The 23,870-nt window shown below is 38.9% G+C and overlaps 6 protein-coding genes across 12 annotated transcripts in view; 4 read left to right on the forward strand and 2 right to left on the reverse strand.

The window, feature by feature from the left end:
* Positions 1–1,333: 1,333 nt before the first annotated feature.
* On the forward strand, positions 1,334–3,147 carry LOC111431435 (plant UBX domain-containing protein 10-like). Of its 2 annotated transcripts, none has more exons than XM_023068073.1 (5): positions 1,334–2,210; positions 2,303–2,476; positions 2,550–2,622; positions 2,653–2,705; positions 2,778–3,147. In XM_023068073.1, the coding sequence occupies exons 1-5, from the start codon at positions 1,674–1,676 to the stop codon at positions 3,003–3,005; spliced, it is 1,065 nt and encodes a 354-aa protein (XP_022923841.1). In that variant the 5' UTR covers positions 1,334–1,673; the 3' UTR covers positions 3,006–3,147. The 2 variants fall into 2 exon arrangements, with proteins under 2 accessions (XP_022923841.1, XP_022923840.1); XM_023068072.1 differs by having other exon boundaries at positions 1,334–1,578; positions 1,609–2,210; positions 2,550–2,705.
* A 120-nt stretch (positions 3,148–3,267) lies between these two features.
* LOC111431442 (heme-binding protein 2-like) lies at positions 3,268–5,692 on the forward strand. Its single transcript, XM_023068081.1, is given in 4 exon segments — positions 3,268–3,662; positions 4,535–4,950; positions 5,078–5,164; positions 5,166–5,692. Coding segments are annotated over 3 exon segments (708 nt in total). The 5' UTR covers positions 3,268–3,662; positions 4,535–4,690; the 3' UTR covers positions 5,527–5,692.
* Positions 5,568–8,585, reverse strand: LOC111431432 (probable apyrase 7). Its single transcript, XM_023068069.1, has 3 exons — positions 8,518–8,585; positions 6,670–8,443; positions 5,568–6,241 (listed from the first exon to the last, which is right to left on the reverse strand). The coding sequence occupies exons 2-3, from the start codon at positions 7,817–7,819 to the stop codon at positions 5,706–5,708; spliced, it is 1,686 nt and encodes a 561-aa protein (XP_022923837.1). The 5' UTR covers positions 7,820–8,443; positions 8,518–8,585; the 3' UTR covers positions 5,568–5,705.
* Positions 8,586–8,620: 35 nt separating this feature from the next.
* LOC111431438 lies at positions 8,621–11,889 on the forward strand. Of its 2 annotated transcripts, none has more exons than XM_023068077.1 (5): positions 8,621–8,854; positions 9,782–9,847; positions 10,052–10,185; positions 10,533–10,943; positions 11,089–11,889. In XM_023068077.1, exons 2-5 carry the CDS (start codon positions 9,821–9,823, stop codon positions 11,501–11,503), a joined length of 987 nt encoding a protein of 328 aa, XP_022923845.1. In that variant the 5' UTR covers positions 8,621–8,854; positions 9,782–9,820; the 3' UTR covers positions 11,504–11,889. The 2 variants fall into 2 exon arrangements, with proteins under 2 accessions (XP_022923845.1, XP_022923846.1); XM_023068078.1 differs by having other exon boundaries at positions 10,599–10,943.
* Positions 11,890–12,041: 152 nt separating this feature from the next.
* Positions 12,042–19,405, forward strand: LOC111431430. 5 transcript variants are annotated; one of them, XM_023068066.1, is made up of 15 exons: positions 12,042–13,208; positions 13,637–13,735; positions 13,813–13,958; positions 14,279–14,414; positions 14,853–14,986; positions 15,072–15,273; positions 15,351–15,589; positions 15,665–15,776; positions 15,855–15,999; positions 16,091–16,233; positions 16,324–16,490; positions 16,740–17,045; positions 17,122–17,177; positions 17,724–17,941; positions 18,056–19,405. In XM_023068066.1, the coding sequence occupies exons 2-15, from the start codon at positions 13,693–13,695 to the stop codon at positions 19,234–19,236; spliced, it is 3,228 nt and encodes a 1,075-aa protein (XP_022923834.1). In that variant the 5' UTR covers positions 12,042–13,208; positions 13,637–13,692; the 3' UTR covers positions 19,237–19,405. The 5 variants fall into 5 exon arrangements, with proteins under 5 accessions (XP_022923834.1, XP_022923835.1, XP_022923832.1 ...); XM_023068067.1 differs by lacking the exon at positions 12,042–13,208 and having other exon boundaries at positions 13,234–13,735; positions 13,912–13,958; XM_023068064.1 differs by lacking the exon at positions 12,042–13,208 and having other exon boundaries at positions 13,234–13,958.
* Positions 19,406–20,113: 708 nt separating this feature from the next.
* The window catches only part of LOC111431433 (anthranilate phosphoribosyltransferase, chloroplastic), a 4,856-nt gene continuing 1,099 nt past the window's right edge, over positions 20,114–23,870 (reverse strand). Inside the window, exons 2-10 of the mRNA XM_023068070.1 lie at positions 23,666–23,809; positions 23,106–23,267; positions 22,911–22,994; positions 22,248–22,436; positions 21,053–21,143; positions 20,896–20,955; positions 20,692–20,810; positions 20,482–20,616; positions 20,114–20,406 (exon numbers count right to left, since the gene is read on the reverse strand). Coding sequence (XP_022923838.1) covers positions 20,389–20,406; positions 20,482–20,616; positions 20,692–20,810; positions 20,896–20,955; positions 21,053–21,143; positions 22,248–22,436; positions 22,911–22,994; positions 23,106–23,267; positions 23,666–23,809 — 1,002 coding nt within the window. The 3' untranslated portion in view covers positions 20,114–20,388. The remainder of the gene's footprint in view (positions 20,407–20,481; positions 20,617–20,691; positions 20,811–20,895; positions 20,956–21,052; positions 21,144–22,247; positions 22,437–22,910; positions 22,995–23,105; positions 23,268–23,665; positions 23,810–23,870) is intronic.

Consider the following 23,870-nt stretch of genomic DNA (forward strand, 5'->3'; position numbering starts at 1 on the left):
TTATTTATTTTTATTTAAAGATTATTTTTTGATGAAAAAAATTAGAATTAACCTGAAATAGATAATGTGGGATAACACGTGCGAGTGTAGGACAGTGGCCACAAGAGTTTTATTTTTATTTTTATTTATTTTTAAGCTAAAAATTTTAATTTATAATTTTTTAATATTTGAAATAATTTCATAAAAATTTCTATTAAATTTATGAATTTTTACAACCTTGAAGAGGATGGTCATGTGAAGACAAAAACTATACCACTTTTTTCAACCTTTATGAAAGAATAAATAAAATAAATTAAAGCCAGAAATTTCCGTCACTTTTCATATTTTTTTATTAAATAAACCATTTTCTTTTTAAATACTTTAATATTAAGTAAAATATTTTTAAAGAAAATTAATTGGGGTTTTTTTTTTTTGGACAAGGAGACTGCAAAAGTAGCTGTGTTTACTTGTTGGACAAGCATGTTTTGAGCAAACAGCATAAGTTCCAAGTTATAGAATGATAAAAAGGTAGCAAGAATATGAACTGGGTTCTCCACAGTGATTGATAGGTAATAAAGAATCAATTTCTTCACGAAAACTCTCCCTTTCAGCTTTGTTCTAGTCGAACAATAAGATCGGTTGGAGAGGGAAACGAAACATTCTTTATAAGGGTGTGAAAATCTCTTTCAAGTAGACACGTATTAAAAACCTTGAGGGGAAGTCCAAAGAAGACAATATCTACTGGAAATAGGCTTAGGACGTGACAAATGGTATCAGAGTCAGACACTAGGCGGTGAGCTAGCGAGGACGATGGGCCTCGAAGGAGGGTGGATTGTAAGATCTTACATTGATTGGAGAGAGGAACGAAACATTCTTTATAAAGGGTGTGGAAAACTCGAAAAGAAAAACCTAAATATGACAATATCTATTAGTGGTGGACTTGTGTTGTTACAACTTCATCCGTAAGCTTCTTACAAACTCAACACAAAATCTAGAAGGTTTCTTGTCTGCTGTTTGTGATTCACAGTATGAGCTTGGTTTGGGTGAGGTTAAGACTTAAGAGAGTAATACCTTCTTGATCCTTTATGAGTAGAACCTGTTAGACGAACACGACTCTCCATAATGGTATGATATTGTCTACTTTGAGTATAAGCTCTCATGGCTTTGCTTTGGGTTTTCCCAAAAGGCCTCATACCATTGAAGAGAGTATTCTTTGAGAGTATTCTTTGTTTATAAACCCATGATCTCCCTAAATTAGTCGAAGTGAGACTTCCATCAACCAAGATCTACTAGTTGCAGCAAGCATCATGCATTAAAAGAAAGGTTTGGGTGAACTTAGGAGCAGCATGGTTCATGTGCTGTGATCTTGTTCATGTTTCTTTTTGTGATCTTAGCATATCTATTGTGGGAGCAAGTGAAGAAGTAGGCAACCCATCTGATAAAGAACAGAGAATAATACATGATTGGGTCACTTATACCTGCTCTTTTCCATTATAAATCTGTAACATTCTTCTGTTCATGAACTTTCAAGAATGAAAAGAAGCTTAGAATTTGATTCTTGAAAGCTCCATCTCTTCACCATTTGTGGTTGATTTTGTTTCAAGCAAAGCATAAGAAAGTAGACACTTGATTCTCTTGCAAAGGGAATCAGTCCATTGCTAAAAGTATCATAATCCCAGTTTAGAGTAAAAAAAATGTCATCAACGATGAGGGAAACGTCGAGATTAGCTGAGGCCTCGATCAACGGCATCGTTCGACGAATGGTTAATCTTCCCAGAAGTATATTAGGAGGATTTTCAAGAGTTATGGGTGGAGGTAGAAGAAGCCAGACACTGCCATCCAGTTATCAATATCAGATTCTAGAGCAGGACGTACAAAACGTCCCGGAAGAATGGTCTTTCCTGACCAGTTTCGAGTATCAGTATGGCTCGATGCATCCTTTCTTTTACGCTTGTCGATTTGCAGAAGCTATGAAGATAGCAGAAGATGATCACAAGTTCTTGTTCTTGTATCTACATTCACCAGATCACCCATTTACTCCCTCTTTCTGCGAGGAGACACTGCGTTCAGAGCTAGTAGTGCAGTTTCTTGATGCTAACTTCATCTCTTGGGGAGCACTTGCCAACAGAGGAGATGGCCTACAAATGGCTACAACATTGGGAGCTACCAACTACCCTTTCTGTGCTGTAATTGCTCCAGCTCGGGGCGAAAGCATAACAGTCCTGCAACAGGTTGGTTCGGTTCGAGTTCCAAATTTTCTGTTTTAATCAAACGGTTAACGAGATCACGCTCGAGTTTGATCTTCTGCTTCATCTTTAACTAGCTTGAAGGGCCAGTTTCTCCAGCTGAGCTGGTGGAGATTCTACAGAGGACAATGGAGGATCAGGGATCAGCTTTTGGTTGCTCCAAACTAAAGCGAGACGAAAAGATAAGAGCCGATCGCAGGCTTCGAGAAGAACAAGACAGAGCATATCATGCAGCTCTTCAAGAAGACAAGGTATGATCTTCTGCAAATCCCATTTAAATTCCAAAGATTATACTATAAAAAACTACCTGGTTTCCTGATCTAGGAGAGGGAAAGACTTAAAAATCGACCTCGGGCGATACCGAAGAAAGCACACGAAGAGAGGCTCAAGCAGAATTCTCCAAAGAAACATACTTTTACTCATGAAACTCCAAACAAGGATCCTGCAAGTAAAGCAAAGGATTCTCAGCCTAGCTCCCAGGTATATAACTGAGCTAAGGTTACTCCTATTAACATTGAACTAAGTCTAATTATCACTTGAATCATCTTTCAGATACTAATAAGGTTTCCAAACGGTGAAAGGAGGGAGAAAAGCTTTTCAAGCATGGACAAGGTGAAGTCGATTTACAGCTATATCGACTCGCTCGGCCTGCCAGGTACTGAAAACTACAGATTGATAGCAAGCTTTCCAAGAAGAGTATATGGTATGGATGAGATGAATATGACACTGAAAGATGCTGGCCTCCACCCAAGAGCAAGCCTGTTCCTCGAGCGTCAGTGATGCCATTTACTTTCATGATCACCATAGCTTGGCAATGATAAGACCTGTAGTTATCTTCTGTTTAGCAGCTACTTTGTTTGAGATAAACAAATCTGATATCTTATGCAGCATATACAACAAGCAAGCCTTATTGAACTGACTACAATCCATAACCACTATGTTAGAGGAGGAATTCATCGGAGTTTGACACTGAGTGACCCCTACGTATCACTTCATTCACTGCAATCTAATCACGTTTTTTGAACTATTTCTGAGAGTGAAGACTGTTTCTATAGACCAACAAACATATTTCAACATGTTTTATCCTTGTTCACATGTTTGATAATAAATGTTCTAAAAAGAAGCTTAATCGTACTTAGTCGAGAGAAAAGAAAAGATGGTTTATTATACTACAAGATTGTTGAATGGCTGTGTAACTGGTTGATGGTGTTAGGGGCAGAAAGTTGCATAAAGACGCAGCTGGTCAATCTCCTTTTTCTTGAGCTAAGGGAAACATTATCACGAAATTTTGATTCCCCATCACTTTTTGTTAGGAATGATTCCATGGTCTAAGTTTAAAACGGAGAAAAGTGAGGTGATTGATAATCATAGCTTCCTGACTGTCAATAGAGGGTACTCAAAACAAAGCTTTCAAGTAGTGGAGGACCAGAACTCATGGTGGGTGAGAAGTTATCCCAAATCATCTCTACCAAACTCATGTTGTCACTTCAAATTTAAACGTCGCTAGCATAGACTAAGAACAATTGTTCTTCATTTTAATTAATATTTCTCGTACAATATCGAGATTGTCAACATTGCTCTTGTGGGGTTGTTCGACCCACTGAATTTCATCTTAGACTACTAAGTTGACTTGGATCTGTCACAATAGTGAACGTAGGTAACTGTTTTTGTCTTTAGACTTAGCGGGTGGTTTGGTGTGTAGTTATGTATCGCCTTTGGCAAGAGCATAACCTTCGGGTCATGGTTTTTCAAAGCACTTTTTGGTCAGTGTCATTGGATTTCTTTCTTTGTTAAGCTCAATTCAACCGCTAGCAGATATTGTTCTCTTTGAGCTTTCCCTTCTGAGCTTTCCCTCCTGAGCTTCCCTTCAAGATTCTAAAACACGTCTTCTAGAGAGAGATTTATACACTCGTATAAAGAATGTTTCGTTCCCCTCCCCAACAGATGTGAAATCTCACAATTCATCCCATTTTGGGGCCTAATGTCCTCACTAACACTCATTCCCCTTTCCAATTAATGTGAGATCTCATAATTATTCCCCTTTCCAATTAATGTGAGATCTCATAATTATTCCCCTTTCCAATTAATGTGAGATCTCATAATTACTCTACCTAATTGAGTACGCAGTGTGGTGATGGTGATGTGCCTCTAGATGTCTTACTCAGAATTTGTTTGCATGATTATTGTTCTTGGGGCTGTCTTTTATCCTGTGCGCCTGTCCCTGTTTTGGCTCTTTTATCCTTAGTTTGCTTTGTCACTCGGTAACTCTTCTTGTTTCTTGTTTTATTTTTACCATGTTTTTGCACCAGTCAAGGCTATGAGATTTGAAATATGTCTTACGACTCCGTGAGAGAGAGAGAGAGAGAGAGAGAGAGAGAGAGAGAGAGGTAGATCTTGGGCTTACTTGAAATGGGCCATGCCATGGTCGATACAGCCCAAATGATGCTGTTGACTGGTTGCTCCGAATGAACTCCAGATGCCAATTTGGGAACGAGAAGAGGACGCAGAGCGAGCGACCGAGTCGAATGGAGAATCCGAAATTATCAATCTTTCTTGTCAACCTCTTCTGTATTATCAGTCTTTGCATCGCCATCGAATCACCTCAATACGATGTTGTTCATACAGAATCAGACTTCGAAATCAGATTTTACAGGAAGTCCACTTGGATGTCCGCTCCCGTCCAAGACCTATCCTTCGAGAAAGCTACTAAATATGGTTTCCACAGGTAACCCATTTCCAATTTCCAGTTTCCACTGTATTTCAATCCCATCAACCCCAAATTTACTATTCCTCGTCGATTACTTGTTCACTAGTGGCATCTGGGTAAACTTTACATTGATCATGTTGCGCAGACTGTTCCAGTACATACAAGGTGCCAATCTGAATTGGTCAAGGATTGCCATGACTGCTCCTGTCTTGACAAGCATTGTCCCAGGAACTCCCTCTTCACTCGTCCTCTTATCTTGTCCAACTCTATCTGCCGGTTAAGTTTCAAGCCTCACCACCTCTTCCCCTTCCTGAACTGAAACTGAAGCCCTGTGGTTGGGAAGCTCATTGCGTTGCAGTTAGAAAGTTCTCTGGATTTGCAAGGGATGAGAAGGTCATAAGGGAGGCAGAGCAACTCGCCACCAGCTTGAGTAGGTTCCCTTTGGTGAATGCCACCTCTGAAAGGGGTTATGCATATGCCATTGCCCAATACGACTCGCCCTTCCGGTTGATTGGACGAGTTAATGAAGTCTGGGTCGATGTCGATGCAGCCAATTTGGATGGATGTAAATCCAGTGCCATTGCTGCATTCTAAGTTCAAAGTGGTGGGGGAATCAACAATCATGTTTCAATATGTGCATATGAAGTTTGATGTTTTTCATGCCTCTGTCTAAAGAAACATTCTTGATGTTTTTCAATACAGTTGATGTATTTGATACTACAATTTTATTGAATGAATCGAATGTATATGACACTTACTATACCATCTCTGAATCAGTTCGGCCTGTGTTTTGGAAGGGCATAAGATGGCAGAGATGCCCCAGCCGCTGCTGCCTTTCTGCCTAACATAGGTAGCTTGATTTGATTATAATAAACAACCAATAGAAGACACAGAAGAAACATAAATACATATATAGGCTCAATTTTTCCCAAAGTTGAATTGTGATTCTCAATTGTTGTTGTTGTACTTGAACTTGACCATAAGTACTCTCCCTCTATCAACGCGGCTCCTAGAGTCCAGGAGACATCCGGAGGACCAAAAATCACTTCTTTATCGCCAAGACAGAGAGCATCCTCAATGAGTGATGCCATATAAGGTAACTGGAAACAATATTGCCACAAACTAGTTTGGTTTCCTGAAATACTCAGCGTCATATCAGCTTGAGAAGCAGAGCATAACTCCAGGCCTCTTTTCCATATGTTTGTCCAATTGGCTCTTGTAGACAGATTTACTGATTGATAGACTGCAAAGAATCCTGATAGAGCATGGAAACGTGTGGTGGAAATGTGCACAACTGTATTATTACCACCTGCAATTACACGAACGATAGTGAAATGAGAATTTGAACCAAAATCTCGCAAATCTCAACGGGGTGGGGTGGAAGGAAGTCCTAACAAATTTCATTAAATGATAAAAATGCACTTTGAGAGTAAGTTCCAACAAATAGAAATCGAAGTCTAAATATCCTAGAGACTAACAGGTGGTCCTATATGGAGGAATATGTAAGGTAGTCCACGTAACAGATAAGTAAAGTGAGTTATGCAATCAATTCACCATTTGATTTGTTAAGAAAAATTTGACAACAATCAGGCAATTAATGCTCTACTAATTCATGAATAGATATTAAGAAATTCTGCATTTATCCCGAGTTCTGAGAACAATAAGGAAAACAGACGTATATTCTGCCAATGTGTAAACTCAGGAACGCCAACAGGTAAAACACATGGTGGTACGTACCATTCAAAGATGACGGGCTAGCAAGACATTTTGAAGCGTTGATAGGCTCAGACCAAGCTAAAGTGCTGGAATTGATTGCAGCAGCCCTAGCTATTCGTTTGCACTGCTCCCAATTTGGTTTCCCAACCAAATAAAAAGGATATCCAAGATTGGGGATTTGATGACTCAATTTCCCCTGGCCCGTATTGTTATGGCTTAAACAATTGTAGCATGTATATTTTTGCATAAAACTTGAACTAAGGCAAGGATGTCTGAGCTCCACTGTAGTCATGTTACTTTCTCCAAGTTGCTGTGTTTGATTGAGCAAAACAAGAGTCCTATCAAATGCCTCATTCAAACCAAAAGCTTCCCATGAGAAAGCCAAAACCTGATGCTCAATGGATCCAACCTTTGATCTCATTAAGTGCATTTCTTCCCTTTCTTCCCTTTTACGGTCTGATTCCATCACAACCTGCAACGAGGAACCACCCAAATCAAGAATTCCCAACGTGCCTGACCTTGAACTGTTTCTAAAGCTCCCCATTTTGTAATTTAAAGCAACCCAACCATAATAAGCTTCTTCTATACCACTCAGCACTCTTATCCAACTTTTTTGATACATGAAAGAATGCTCCTTAATAACAGCCTCGATGTCTTCCAAAACCCGCTCGGCATCCTCATTTGCCAATCTCCTCAGTCCAGCAGTAGATAAAACAAAAATAGGAGTAATTGCATGCCTTTCAATCGGTATCTCCTGTTCTGCCCACTCAATCAATGGTTTCAAAGAAGCCCTTACAGCTGAAATATTGCCAACAAATTTATCCAACCCTGGCTGGGTTTGCATACAATGATAACTACAAGATTTCTTTCGAAGCGGACTTTTAGTTGAATTGTTAGGAAAAGAACGCAATAAAACAGGCAATTCATTACCATCCTTCATCCCCAACGTCCATTCATATACATCTATTCGTGTGCCCGTGCTTCCACAGTCCACGACCACAGTATAATAAAGCTCTTTCGGTGCATTAGAAACTAGAGATTTCAATGCCAGAATTGCACCACGTGAAATCACAATTGTAACAACGACAATAACAGTTACGCTTAATATCCATTTATGCTTAGAGAATCTCGTTGGTGACGGCTTACGTTTCGAAGGCGACTTGGGGTCCATGGTTAAACATCAAGATGCAAGCACGCTATGATCTACAGTTTCTAGGTACAATCTTTCACTTTTTCTATGAAAATTCCCTTTCGGAAGAAAAATATCAACAAACTTAATAGTAGCGAAATCATGACGACCAGATGACTGAATTATTAGATCCAAGGATGTCATGGAAGAGGAACAGCCGCTAGATTCTATTTACGTCAAATCCCTGAATCTTAATTCATAAAAAAACAGAACCTCATGAGGCAAATGAAATCTGATGGATCAAAGATCAAGCATGTCCATTAAACTTAAATATAGAAAAATCGCTTCGGCATCTACTTGGACGAGATCAAAGCAAATCACATCAATTGCCGGTACTTCTTCATCAAACTACTAATGGCGAGTCACTAAATTCTCAGAAAATCTCACACTTCTAAAGAAATCGATTGATTTGGAAATATATAAAGCTTTAGAGAGATGGAGCTTACTGAGACGATATTCTGGAATCCCAATAATCCTCTGTTCCGCCACTGTGTCTCTCCCTCTCTCGCGTCAAAGCTAGTGATTGCAGAGAGAGTGGCTTGGATCCTCGAACGAACTACCCGCGCAGCCGCGCCCCAGGCGATATATAATTCTTCAAAATTTTCCCTGAAAAATGACTGTATATTCTTACTTGTATATAAATAAATTAAATTGAATTTATCATACATTGTTACAATTACCTAAACGGGTTACTCATTTCCCACTTTGGAGTCGGTTCGGTCAACCCAGTTTCCTAAACGGGTCACTCATTTCCCATTCGGAATAGCCATTAACGCTACCTTACCCTCTGTTTTTTTTTTGTGGCGTCCTCACCGTCCACCATCGGAGGTCCCTTCAAGACCTTCAATTCGCCATTTCGGGTTCCTTCTTCCCCAAATCTCCATCTGTTATTCTTTTCCTATGGGTTTTCTGTTTCCAGACCTTTGATTGTCGACGGGAAGGCTGTTGATTTCGTTTTGATCCCCCCTCTCTGTCTCTGCTGCTGAACTAGAAGAGGACATGAATTCCTACTCAAAGGTTAGTATGTTCAAGTCCAATGCTGTCCGGTTTTATGTATGCTGGAAATTAGGGAGTTGTTTAATTGACATGCGAGGGGTGTGGAGAAACAATGGAGATAAGGTTGGTTACTTCTTATATTTATTTATCCTTCGGATACTGGAAGCCCGAGCTTCTGCCTTTAAATGTATCAGTTCATCCGACTCGACAGTTGGCCTTTGCGGTTCTGATTTGTTTTCTGATAGTTTACGAAGGTGGCTTTATGCACTATTTGGCCTTGGCTCATAGATATTGTCTGTTTTAGCCTGTTACATATTGCTGTCAGCCTCACGGTTTAAAACACGTCTACTAGCTAGAAATTTCAATACCCTTATAAGTAATGCTTGAGATCTCACAATCCATCCCCCTTGGGGCCGAGCGTCCTTGTTCGCACACCGTTTGGAACCTAGCTTTGATACCATTTATAACAGTCCAAACCCACTATTAGTAGATATTGTCCGCTTCGACCCGTTACGTATCGCCCTCAGGCTCACGGTTATAAAACGCGTGTACTAGAGAAAGGTTTCCACCCCGTATAAAGAATGTTTCATTCCCCTCTTCAATCAACGTGGGATCTCACATCAAGTTACATGCTTTCGGTGGGCATCTCTAGCCATGGTAGTTATAATGATTCAGCTCCCCCAAATGTGTAGTTTGGAGATTGTGATTCCTTTTTCAATACGAGCTGATTTTCATGTCAAATTACCTTCTTTGTATCAGTACTTGGGATAGGTCTGTTTTGAATTTTTGTTTCATACGATTTTGTCTAGTTTCTAAGTTTGTAATCAAGAATAGAGATAGTTCGTCCATGTTGTCGTTCCATGTTTTTAGCGAATTTGTCGACTGCTGTATTTCAGTACTTCTGTAATAAAATATTGATAAGGTATGTTTTCTCTTTGTTTGAATCAGGTGCATTGGTTATATGATCTGATCGTTAAGGTCTAGAAGATGGCCTTAATTACCCCTCATCCTCAGGTATTAAAGAAAAGTTTTTGAATGAGGTTTCTAGAGAATCATGAAGAAATTTTCAAAGTTCTTCGACATCAGTTGGCTAACAACTACTATTTACCCTTATTCATCTTGTTATTGTATTCCATATGCACCTGATATTACACCCACATTTTACTTTTGCTTGGTCGTTTGCAATCCTAACTGGGTACAACCTTGCACGTGTTGTAGGGTTCTTATGCAGAATTTTCATCAAGATTGTTGTCCTGGAATGGCTCGTTGAATTTAGAACAGTGTGTAACATTTGTTCGCATTGTTGGGAGAGCTGAACACCGAACACCATTGTGGAGCTATATTTGTTTAAGGTAAGGGCTTTGAAAATCTCTCCACCTTTTTCTTTTCTTGGTCATCTTTCTTTCTCTTGAGTCCAGGCCTTGTGGCTAGTTCAAGTGGCCCCAGCTTAGTGAGGGTGGGACCTTGATACTGGGTTATAGAAAGCTTTTGCGATTAAAGTGGATAATACCAAGTTATCAACTTTTTCTGTCATTGTTTGTTGGTTGGTTACTTCTCATCTTGCTTGTTGTCGGTATACTTTGGGATATGTTTATGCTTGCCTCTGATGTCTCACTTATGTGTATGCTGTATCCTTGTGTCATATGAAAAACGTTGTGCGTGTATCCTTGTCTCGCAAACTCATGGAGCTTATTTTCAGTGTAGGGACTCCTCGATTATGTGGACCAAGGCCTAATCTCTTGAGAGTTTCGTCTTTCAAAAGCAGTGCTCGTATAGATGATGCGACCGGTGGGGTAGCCAATGGATCTAAGATTCCCAACTACTCTGTAAAGCTTAAGGCAAATAATGTTCCACTTTGCTATGCCTCTGGAGCAAATGAGGATATTGCTCCATCCCCTGCTTTTCAAAATTTGTTCAAGAAATGGTTGGAATTGTTGCGCAGACAACCTGTAAGTCGAGATGTGGATGGGATTCTGGAGGATCTGCCCTCGGCAGAGATGTCGGGTACTCAGCAAGAGTCCAACAAAAAGGGAAGCCACGAGATTCTTCAAGGGGTTTGGTTCCACTTTCTGAGACTTAATGCATCAGTGAAGATACCTCTGCTAATATTGTAAGTAGCTATTTACTTGTTTTATGCATAGAAAGAAACTCTACCCTTCCACATCTAGCACTGTCACGTATGATCCGTATTTATACGTCACATATTGCATAGACTAAGAACCAATCGTTTTATTCTAAATGCCCCTTTTTTTCAGTGTTCCTTTGTACCTGGTGGTCAATGTGTTTTATGGGGCTGAAGTTTCAAGAGAATTGACCCCTCTTTGGGTTTTAGGGCCCTTAGTGACTGCCCTCTACATTAAGATGTTTCACTGGTTGTGTGCACTCTACATCTTCAGCTTTAAGCAGACGGCTAAATTAATTAGGAACTCCCCCAGTTACTACCAGACTGCTCATCACCATATCATACAAGGGAAACTTAAAGAAGAGTTCATAGCTTGTTTCTTGCAATCTATAATCATCATTAAGAATCTAGACTACAAAGAAGGATTACCAAGAAAGCTCATAGAGTTAAGAGAGTGGGTTGTTGAGAAGTACCTTGACCGCTTGGAATTAGCTTGGCCATACTACTGCAAAACAACCAGGTTTTTGAAGAGAGCTAATCTGATTTAGACTACGATTTGTATTTTGAGGCAAATCTTTACCAAGAGCAAAGGCTGGTTCGGTTTCTTTTTCACATTATCTAAGAGGCATGATTCATCATTAAAGCATGGCTGGCCAACCACTTTTACTGTGGTTTCTTGGTGTTTAGTGAGCTAATGAAGGATCAGAATGACTTCAGTTGTCTGATTTTTGTGATTGTTGTTTAATTGGAAGAGGCCCCACATTAATTTGCATTGGTCCTGTTATAGTGATGTATGTGTAAGCATTGTCAACTTCGACATTATATTGTTTCATCTTCATTTTGATGAACTGAAGCTAACAAATGCTTATGTTAAATTTTGAATAGCTATTGATTGATGACACTCCCATCAGTTAAAGAAATGTATTGAAGCGAACAATATGTGGCTTTTGAATCCGAGGAAATGTCGAATCAGTATACGCATTATCATATACTCGTACAAATTGAAATGATCAATGTGCAATCTCAATACAAATGGGTACTTGGCATGGTAGCGAAGGTATGAACATATCTTAGAGGACTCGAGATCTTGAAGGTTGGAGGTTGTAACTGACTAATGTGTTCATGGGCAGCAGTTGAGGATGAGTTTGATCCTTAAGACAAGCAAAAGGTAGGTAGCATATGGGCAACAAATGATCCAAGTTCATCTCCTCTTCCAATTGGCTTCATATTGAAATTCAATCTGGAGTCGTCCATGTGCACTAAAGCAAAGTTAAACAAGACAGAATAAGAACATGGAGGCCTGATGAAAGAAAGTGTTGATGAGGCAAAACAAGTTCATCTCATTCTCATTGGACACCACCTTCTTGCCTCATTGATGCCTTCATGTAGTAGCCTAAACAAGAACGGGAAGCCATTGATAACAAGCCCACTATGGAAAATCCACTGCAAAACTAAGGCAGTGAAAGAATGAATATGAATGGTGAATGGTCTGACTTCCTTTATGATAGCAAGCCCACTTTCTCGCATTAATGGCGACATTAATGCTTCTGGATTCTTCATCCAACCCTTCCTTTTTTGGTTCAGCAACTAACCCCATAATCAAACTCCTCATAATCTTGGATTATTCCTTGTTCTTTGCAGTGGCAGCATATATTTTTCGAGAAAAGTTTAGGTTTTTCCTACATACCCTCCAAAATTTCACATACCCACATCTTGTCTTCTTCCCTGATGTCGAAATTCTTCTCTCTTTTGTCGCCATCTTTTGGCCTAATGTCAATATTCCCCCATTTCTCTCCCAGCATTGCCACATGAGGCTGTGCTTCCATTTTCGAAGTCTTTATCCAAACTGAGACACTGAGATAGATAATGAATCAGAGGCTGTGCTTCGAGAGAGAAAGAGGAGATAATGAAACAGAGGTTGTCCTTTGGTTTTCAAGGCAGCCCATTGCCAATTGGCCACCCATATTGCAAGCTTACTCATCAAGGACACAAGGGTTTTCATGTACCTGAAAATGGGCCCAAAACAATACAGAACAGACCCGACTTGACAATTTTCTCTCTGCTTATTCAATGCTTTCTTATTTTGCCGTTAATGGCGATGTCATGTCGCTGCTCGTTCCAATATGGGTCAGACACCCCAAATTTCCCGTTTGTTTCAAACAGGGTCTGAGAATAAATGAAAGAAAACTCAGGAAGTCTCAAATTCAAACACTTCCATGTTAGTTTAGAACTTGACTGACCTCATCTGTCGAGGTATTTCATGAACTTTCCTATGAAAATAGTTTAGAACTTTGAAATAATACATTGAAATTTTAAAACACTTTTTTTAATGTTTGAGCTGGTTAACAGTCTTTTTATTGTTTCGAATCACTTCCGTGAAGATATTTGATCGACTAAACGACCATTTGGGCTAAAAACGATGGTGCTTCTTTCACTATCTTGGTTTCTGTCCATTTTTCATTTAAAAAAACTATCCCTCTCTCTCTCTTTCTCTCTCTAAATCAGCCAGTGAAAATGCTTATCTTGTAGGCTGCATGTCATTCTCTTGTAGTCTTGTTCATTGTCTCTTTACTTGAGCCTTCATTTTCCACTAAATTAGCCTCTTCAATACCATTTATTGTTTCCTTGTAAGCTCTTCCCATGTCCTTGCCTAAACTCCATTGCCACTCTTTCTTCCACAGCATAACCTACTCTGAAAGCTCATCCTTTTTAGTCATAACTCCAAAATGAGGACCTTATGCCAATTGATTCCTGGCCTCACGTCTCAGACTGCAAACTGGGTACTTTTCTGAAATGGGTCTGCTTAAAGTTGCACTTTTGGTTTGTCTTTGTTGGGTTTTTTCTCTTTTATGTTTAGGAGCTCGCTGCCATGGTTCTGAGATCACTGTGAAGTTCTTGGAGGCCCCTAATGCTTTCTCACGCTTAAACTCAGCCACATTTGTGTTTGAAATTTTAGTGAACGGCCACCGCGATAATTGCAAGCACTGCAACATCAGTTGCTCGGTAACTTCAACTCTATCAGTTCTCTAAGCTCGCTTGTTCTTTTCTTCTTCTGCAATATAATCCTTCAGTTTAGTTGGCTGATTTGGTAAGATCATGGATGTTGAAGCCTTTTTGTCTGTTGATGTCTTTATTTTGATGGACCTCTTGAATAGTATCATTTACTGAGAATTAGCTACTAGATTGTTTGAACTTTAAAACAAAACATTCTGATCTGTATTTGTTAGAATTGGCAAATGTGGTTCCTCGTATTTATCTTCGTGTTCCAGTGTTCTTCTTTCATTGATAATATACTCAAGGGCCTCTCTGCTTCTCCTCTGCAGCTGGATAACAGCCCCTCTTTAAACTGTAATGACAGAAAGATTTTCTACTCTGATTTGGAGGATGGAGAGCATAGACTCAAGGTCTGCACTAATTTTTCCAAGGGAGTTGGCTGTTCTAGCCACAACTGGACTGTTGGTAAGAATCTAAGAATCTCCATAGTTGTTCTCAGTTAACAGATCATCAGCTACTTAACTTCACTGAAGTTTATAGAACGAAGCATTCTTTATAAGGGTGTGGAAACCTTTCCCTAGCAGACGCGTTTTAAAAACCTTGAGGTGAAGCCCAAAAGGAAAAGTCTAAAAAGGACAATATTTGCTAGCGGTGGGCTTGGACCGTTACACTATGCGTCATAGGATGCACTCAAACTTTTGTTTCCCCTCATCATCGTATAAATTTTCCCTATCACGTTTCGAAACAACATGCATCATTTCAAGGTTTGAAAAGATGATATATAAAGTGGAAATTTTGTATATTTTGAACTCTCGGTCTCACATAACAATCACAAACTGAAAGACAAGTCTTAGTATTCTCCCTTGGACTTTGCTAATATCTTTACTATACATTGTTTTGCAGATACAGTTCCGCCCACAGCATCTATTATGGCCTCAACAGCATTCACAAACGCTCTAAATGTTTCTGTAAATATATCTTTCTCAGAACCTTGTAATGGTGGAGGTTTCGGATGTTCATCTGTCGACGCCTGCAACGTGAGTAGGTGGCGGTTTGTTTTCGTACGGTTTAACGATATTGCCGAGAAGTTTCTTGTTCTTGATCTTTCTCTGTTCACTGCAGCTACTGGTATATGGTGAAGGGAGTGTTATACCATCATCTTTCAAAGTTCTTCAGCCCAACCTCAAATATTCACTCTCTGTGGCCTTGGCATCTACCATTCAATATGGAAGAATTATATTAGTAATGGATAAGAACTTCTGTACTGATAGTGCAGGAAACATATTCGCAAGAACAGAAAATTCCATTTCTTATGTACACTTTGGTAAGCTTACTGTCATATCACTACTTCCCATTTTGTTATTTCTCTTGCAATCGTAACACATACTTCTGAACTTCCAGATAGAAGAAAACTAGTTCCTAACCTGAAAACTCGTGTTCCCGAAAGGCTAATCCAGCTCAACAACGACATCAGACTGGTACAAGCAACAAATAAATATGATAACTTAAAGCTCTATTTGTACTTTTCAGAGTCAGTTCTTAATTCATCTCTGGAAGTTTTGAATTCTCTTGAAGTAAGCAAAGGCAGGTTGCTTCCAATTCATGGAAGGAGTCTCGGAAATCGCAGATTCAGCTTTTCGGTTAGCGGTTTTTTCCCTTCAGTTTCTGATATTCATTTGTATATGTTTCACTTGATATGAAGTTCCTTATTTCAGGTCACAAATGTTTCGGGAATTGCCATAATCACAGTAAGCCTCAAGCCTAACTCTATAATAAGCAGACAAGGAAATCCTGTTTCACCACTTCCACCAGTTACTTTCCTTTATGGTAAACATTTCTCCTTGTAAACTTATGAACTTCACAAGTCTGAGAATTTCAGAATTCAATTCAAACTGTGCATTTCAGATTCTCTTAGGCCCACCGTGATGCTTAGCACAACTACTTATACGAGGACAAAAGACGAAAGATTTTCGGTCTCTGTGAGTTTCGTTAAGCCTGTATTTGATTTCAACTCATCCTGTGTATCGATTCGTGGAGGTCGTTTGCTGAGGCAAGTTTATGTTTAAATGTAGGTTAAGTTCTTCATGAAACCAGATTGTGTTTGCTCGTCTTTTTCCTTATAAACTCTTTCTACGGTCCAGCTTTCGTGAGATGGGCAGGAATACGTACTCCCTTGAAGTACAAGCTGAGCATAAAGTCGTATCTGTTAGTGTCCCTGAAAATGTAACAGTCGACGTTGCAGGAAATCGTAATCTAGCATCGAATGTTCTGCAAGTGTGGCACTGTAAGCATTCAAATACTCAAGTGTCTTTTGCTTTCATTCATTTATTCATTTCAATTGTTATATAAGATATGTTGTGAACAAAATATGCAGATTCTATACCGAAAATATCTACCGTCGTTTCGATCTTTACAATCGCTACATTCACGGCAACATCCCTTGCAGCAGGACTACTGACTGTATCAACAGCTAGCCTTCAATCAGGAGTATTCATGAGATCATCTTCTTTTCTGACATATAATCCTACAAGAAACATTTTCGTAAGCAGCCTCTCACTAATGAGCATGTTTGAATACAATTGTTTTGGGTTCAGATCGAGAACAATCGCAGTACGACTTTTTCGGTTACAAGCATCAAAATGTTCTTAAAAGTCTCACTTCACCATCTTAGATAGATGTTCAATCCGAACGTCGACCACTTCGAAGTGGCATCTTCTTACTAACATAAACATCTATCCAAGATAGATTGCTTGAGTATACAGCATATTAAGCAGCTTCTCTTCTATGCAGAGAATTGCTTGCCACATTCAAATTTTCGCGCTATCTATATGGCTGCCGGTTACATTGCCTGTTGAGTACTATGAATTTGCCAAGGGTTTGCAATGGAGTATTCCTTACCTTAGGCTTCCCTGGGAAAATGAACATGATCGTCCTGATGTAAGTGGCTACAGCCCCTTTACTGGATCAAATCCTTATCTTTCCAAAACTCTTCATTCAGAAGCTCTTCAAAACAAGGTTCCAGGCGATAACTTTACTATGGTTGATCAGTTATATGGATTGCCCCTTACTCCAATGGAATACAGATCATTTTTTGAGGTAAGAAGGAATTACTTGTCTTCTTTTGCATGAAAGATGAACTTTTTTTTATAAACAGATTATTTTTTGTTTACAGAGCCAAAATATCAAACCCCAAGCTGATAATATTTTTGGAGCAGGAAGTTACAATCGGTAGGTATCTCTGGTTCTTTCTTCTTGGTAGGAATGAAAATGAATGGAAATATACACAAAACATTAGGACCTAAAAGCTCCATTATTTGTATTCTAATGTAAAGTTCCAAGCTAAAATGCTTGTGAAAACGGATGAAATGGGGCAGTTCTCGTTCAACAATTTACTGTTCCTTTGGGGTGATGGAAATTAGATATTGTAATAGCTCAAGCCTACCGCTAGTAGACATTGTCCGCTTTGGCCCCTTATGTATCGCCGTTAGATATTGTAACGGCCCAATCCACCCCCCTTCAGGGCTCAACGTTTTTGTTGGCACACCACTCGGTGCCTAGCTCTGATACCATCTGTAACAACACAAGTTCACTGCTAGTTGATATTTGTCTGTTTTGGCTCATTACGTAAATGACTAACGTTATGAGCTAAGAAAATTGCTACATTGTTGGGATAAGGGGTTTCTATCTTTAAACTCATTTTGTTTCTATATCTTGTTTACAAACTCCGACAGCGATTCAGTTTCACTACAAATGAACGTGTTGGTTTTATCCCAGCAGGTGGAATGATTTTTACAGAAGCATGTTCTGGTTTGGAGTTTTTGCTGGCAGTTTGATACTCCTCCATGCGCTTTTCCTTCTTATCATGAAATGTCGAAAGAAAATATACAACACACAGGGCAGCTATGGAGCACTTACCTTCCCTAGATTTGAGATATTCCTTGCATTTGTAGCTCTACCTTCCATGTCCATGGCCTCAGGCGCACTATTTCGAGGTAGTTTCTGCACATTTCTCTTCTTTAACCGTCTTATTTCCTCTATGTACTTAAGGACAGAGTGCATTTCTGAAAGATTTTAACTTGTTTTGATATCTATTTTGGTTGGGTAAGGTGGAGCTCTGGCAGGAGTAATAGTTGGAGTTTTGCTGCTCGGCGTTCTGTCGTTGCTTTTGCTAGCCTTACTGTTGTTTCTGTCGATCGGAATCACGTTCGGGAAGCTACTTCAGTACAAAGAAGTTCATCAAGAAGGCCAGAAATTTCATTGGTATCAAGAACTTGTTCGTGTAACTCTAGGTCCTGGCAAGAGAAGTCAATGGACTTGGAAAAACCAGCCAAACTCTGTTTTCCTGATCATTTTTGGACCAATGTTTGAAGATCTTAGAGGTCCCCCAAAGTATATGCTTTCTCAGATTTCTGTGGCGAATCCCAACAAACGAGGCGATCGCATTATTGACTCCGACGATGAAACAGAAGATGCCGAAGCACCATTCATCCAAAAGCTGTTTGGCATCCTTCGGATATACTATACGCTCCTCGAATCTATCAGACGAGTCACTCTTGGAATCATGGCTGGTGCCTACAAGGAAACACTGTCTTCCAGAACTCCAACGGTTGCCTTACTATGCATCTCCTCATTTCAGCTGTTTTTCCTTGTTCTCAAGAAGCCATTTATCAAGAAAAAGGTTCAGTTGATCGAGATCATTTCGAACACATGTGAAGTCAGTCTTTTTGCTATTTGTGCAGTTCTCATAGATAACGACTTTTCAATCAGTGCTCAGACGAAACTCGGAATAACCATGCTGGTGCTGTTCCTTATAGGCTACTGTCCTCAACTGATCAATGAATGGTATGCTTTGTACAAACAGGCAAAGCAGCTTGACCATGCTGGGAAATCATTCTTTTCAGGACTCAAAGTGGCTTTTATTGGATTCCTCCTCCTGTTTCTCCCACAGGGATTCACTAGAAACTTGGAAAGTATATTCTCAGTGAACCTTAACGGAGACTCCGAAACCGTGGATAACTCATCCGATAGGAACTTGTCTGTCAGTCGAAGCTCGAGTAATGAGAAACCGTGGTTGAAACAACTTCGGAAGTTGGCAAAGGCAAGCTTCACTAAAGAGCAGGGTGGAACTTCAAATGATCCTTCAGGAAGCGGTACACGGTGGAGCGGACTATGGGGGCGGAGAAGTAGGAGCAGAAGTAGTAGAAGCTCCTCCATTAGTTCATCTGATTTCCGGTCTAAATCCAGAGGCTTGTACAAGGAATTTGAAACCATTTTTTCATCCAAGTGAAACTAAAATACAAATGTATTAGTATGATCTTCTGAAGTTCATTCATTGGTAGTTTATCATCCCATAGTTGGATCATTTTGGGTGTAGAATACAGACGATTGGGTTCTAAGCTGTGATTGGTTCCATAGTTGGATCAAATGTATAAGAGCTTCAGACTTATTCTCATGCATTATACTTGAAACAAATCCAAGATTTCCTCAAAAGATTGGCAACTTACTCTAGAAAGAAACGAAGTGTGGGCTGGAAAACCCCATAGTTGCCTGGAGTCTCATCCAATCTCATGCACATCACGCTATCTGCAAAATTCTTCATTGTTTGAGTACAATAATCAACGTTGAGTACAGATTCTGGATGACTCAATTCACAAGATAAAACATGAAGATGTAGAACGAATGATATCTGGTCATAACATGTGTGTTTGCCTACTTTTCGAATCGCTACAATGAAGACCAGCATCAATTGAATATTAATGACTGAGCTGTATAGTTACTCATAACAAGTTCTTTGAGCTTCTCTGCTTGTGAATGTTCATCAAACACTATGTTGAGGAATTCATTGATATGAAGGTGATGATGAAGATACAATTCAGTCAGCTTTAGTGGAGGGAACATACCAAAGCATGGTGCCTAATGTCTGTATCGCAGGAAAGCACATCGGTGGTTGCGATGGTAAGAACAGCCGATAACTTCTTTGCACAATGGCTGGCTAGTGTTTACATCTCCCAACCTTTCTCAACTTCTATCACCATTTGCGTCCTTGCAGTGGTTACTGAGAAGCAGTACAGAGGAACTACAATAGTCTATGAGTTCTTTGCAAAAATAAATATAAAAAATAAAAAATAAAAGAGATAAGTGAGGTAGTTTAACCCATATATGAATACTGTGATAAAATTAAGCCTATATTTTTTTATTATTCATAATGAAAACGAAACACAACCATCTTAAACTCCTCAAACTATTTGGCTAAACATTAAACTTCCACAGCCTTAATACAAACATTATGAAAAATGATACTCTGCATACAAAGATGGTAAACTCAAGCTGTCGGATGCAGATATAAATGACGGAAATTCATCTTTCAAACTTGTCTGATATTCAAAAGATAAGTTCTCAGTCTTCTAAATCTTACTCAGCAGCTCAATTGTAAGCGCTCCTATGCTTCTCTTAGATTCTGCAATCATTCGAATCTGGGAATGAGAACTGCTAATAACAGCTGGAAATTGAGAAAGTACACACTACTACTTACATTGGAGAGTTCAATCAACAAATTAAGAGTCTTCATGGCTTTTCCAGACCGTTGAGTTTCACGAGCCAACTTAACTCCCTCGGCCAAGGTGGTCACTTTGCTGCTAACCAGAAGGGCGGCAGCAGCATTAAGGATCTGAAGATTGTTGTGGCAATTCAGCGTATTTTCAACATAACATATGGAAAATACTTGATTACAAGATTAACTTACAAGTGCATTTGCAATATGCCCCTCTTCCCCGGATAAAATGCGCTTCAAGACCTCTGCATTATAATCCGGGTCTCCACCTCGAAGGTCATCTATAGTGCAACGAGGGATGCCAAAATCCACTATTGCACAATTTTAAAGATTTTAGATGGACTTTTCTCATTGATAATCAATGAACTATGATAAATTTAACATGGACTCACTTACATGGATCAAAGGCAAACTTATCAATCTTTTCAGGTGTTACATCAAGAATAAGTCCTGGTCCTGTATACGTTTATATATACATAATCGTTAGATAAAAATTGTATATAAAGCACCAACATGGAGAGAGAAGTATATATGACCATGAAGCAAATCTCACCAAGGGGACTCATCTCATCTAAGCCCTCCGAGTGAACTACTAATGCTCTTTTCATGCCAAATAGTTGCAGTGCTTTAGCCATTTTGGGGACCTGTCCAGCCAGAATAGTTTAATGACCAATATGCTCACAGATGAAATTAGAGGAATGATAGCCAACCAAAAGACGGTAGTGAAAAGTTTTTAACTATATGCATCATAGAAAAAAAACTCCGCACAATATATTAAAACAAAGTGGATGAATTAAATACAAATAAAGTGAGATGTTTCAGTGTCAAGTAATTAATTCATTGAAACACTTTGTTATGAAACTCTTGGGGTTTGATCTAACAACCTTGTTGAAGAACAAAACATTCGTATCTAAATTATCCAAGAACCCAAATAACAATTAAGAATCAACCTAAGGTAAAGTTTTGGAACGAATTACCTTGATGATCGAGATCATGAGTAAAGAAAACTTGTTTCTAAACTCGTGATTCGAATCACTCCACACAATAGCTTGGTCAAGACTACTTGTATGACTCTAGCATGCAAATCTAAACACGAAAAATGCAAAAGAACAAGCTCATGGCTTAAGATGCATAATATGCAACTTTCATTTTAATATCCAAAATCTTCATACTACACAACTTTCATTTTAATATCCAAAATCTTCATACTACAGCAACATGAATGACTATTTATAGCCTTGAAAATAAACCTCAGAGTAATCTATGGTCAATTGAAATGTTGCAACTCTCATGTCCATCAATATCATAACCACTAACTAAATGTAACTTAAAACCTTAAAAATAATACTATAAAATTGAAAAAAAAAAAAAAAATCCCTAAATCCAAATATGTATGGTACAATCTTGTCATTCACCATGAAGTTTTTGTGGCATGATTAAGACACCTTATTTTGTGTCACAGCTAGTCTAAGCCTTACAATAGCATTTAATTAGATTCTCGAGTAAAGACAAGGATGCAGATCAAATTTGTATGGAGTATACTATGGCCTCCTTAAATTAATATAGTGATTAACTACTCTGCTGAAGACAGCATTTACTACAGATGAATACCAATTATTAAAGCTCCTAAACCATCCAGCAACACGATGCTTCATTCAAATTAAGGATAAATGCATAAGGGAAATAATAAATACACCCCTTTCTAAGAGAACAGAGGAATGGAATTATAAACTTTAGCAAAATCTTACCAAGTTCTCAGAATATACACCAACAACAGCGAAAGGAACTCTAGCCGGATTGAGCATAGGGCCCAGTATGTTAAATGCAGTTTTTACTTTTAGCTTCTTCCTGACAGGACTGACAATCTTCATTGCAGGATGGTATTTGGGAGACATCATGAAGCCCATTCCAGCTTCACCAACACACTTGGCAACTCCCTGTTTCAAGAGATCAATACTTGAATTATTGTCATGAATGTAAATTATTTCCTCATAAAAACCTGACAATCGTGACTCTTAAACCCACGCAGGCTTATGAGAAGCATGATATTTTTTCATCACGTTTTATGCCCTATGATATAGGAAACTTCTTGTGAAGTCTTATGTGGCAATCAACAAAAGGAATGCCTGACAGAGTAATCACTAAGTCACAAAAGTAAAGGAGCAAAATATGGAATGAATATGAAGGCCAGGGCTGATAGATGCATGTTTAATTATTTCCAATTTACAGCTGCACTTAATTGATTGGGAAAGCAAGCCAGAAACTATGAAGTATAGCCCTGTCAATTTTTTAAATCCTTCTGATGTCAAACATTAGCATAGTATGGTAGAAGCATCTATATAGTTTAATCAACAAACAAGAACCACATTATACAAGTAAAACGCTTAAAACCAAGTTAGCAAGGCACTAACCTCAGGTCCCAAATCAATAACTACCCCCAGTGCCTCTAAGACATCAGCACTTCCACATGCTGAAGAACTCGAACGGTTTCCTTGCTGCAAATATGCAGTTGATAACTGTTATCTCCACTTAGTACATATAATCTTTTCAAATATGTTTCAAACAATTATAGCAGCGAAGGTACACCAGAAAAATCTTTTTCTCACCTTTGCAACCTTTGTGCCGCATGCTGCAGCAAGTATTGAAGCACCGGTTGAGATGTTTACTGTGTTTGCTCCATCTCCACCTGTTCCAACAATGTCAACGGCATCAAATAAGCCATCCACTTTCACACTACGCTTGATCATCGCCCTCGCAAGTCCCACAATCTGCTTAATCATAAACGTGATTTCAAATAATTACTCCTTTGATGCTTATCTCCATCTTTTAGGACTCATTAATGTTTCTACTGTTCTTATTCTTATGACCTTTGATCAAGCACTTGCCATTTACAATAAAAGGGGTTGGGTCTCAACATTCGCAATGAAAGGTTGGAACAAACAAGTCTTCTACCTCAATCGGAAAAAACAATCAGTTGATCATAGAAATTACTCAGATGTTCTTACTGATTTGATCCTGAACTACATTACTATGATTTATTGCAACAAGTAGTATAAACACGAAGTAATTCAAATATGTCGATTATGCACAACGTCTTAACTATACTTCAATTCTTTGAAACAAGAACCAACACAAACTTAGAAAGTAGTTCAAACGACGGATTTACTTCTTCATAAGTCTCTCCTTTGGCTCTGAGTAACACGAGGAAAGCACTAATTGATGCCTCGCTGGCATCGTTGAGAAGATATTGAAGAGACGCCTCCGCTTCATCCTCCGACAAATCCACGCGATTAATCAGAGATTCAATCAACTGTTTGAAGTCAACATTCAAAGAGAACAATTTGTGAAAAAAAAAAAAAAAAAAAAAAATT

The sequence above is a fragment of the Cucurbita moschata genome, unplaced genomic scaffold, assembly GCF_002738365.1.
Source record: "Cucurbita moschata cultivar Rifu unplaced genomic scaffold, Cmos_1.0 Cmo_Scf00036, whole genome shotgun sequence".
Taxonomy (NCBI): domain Eukaryota; kingdom Viridiplantae; phylum Streptophyta; class Magnoliopsida; order Cucurbitales; family Cucurbitaceae; genus Cucurbita; species Cucurbita moschata.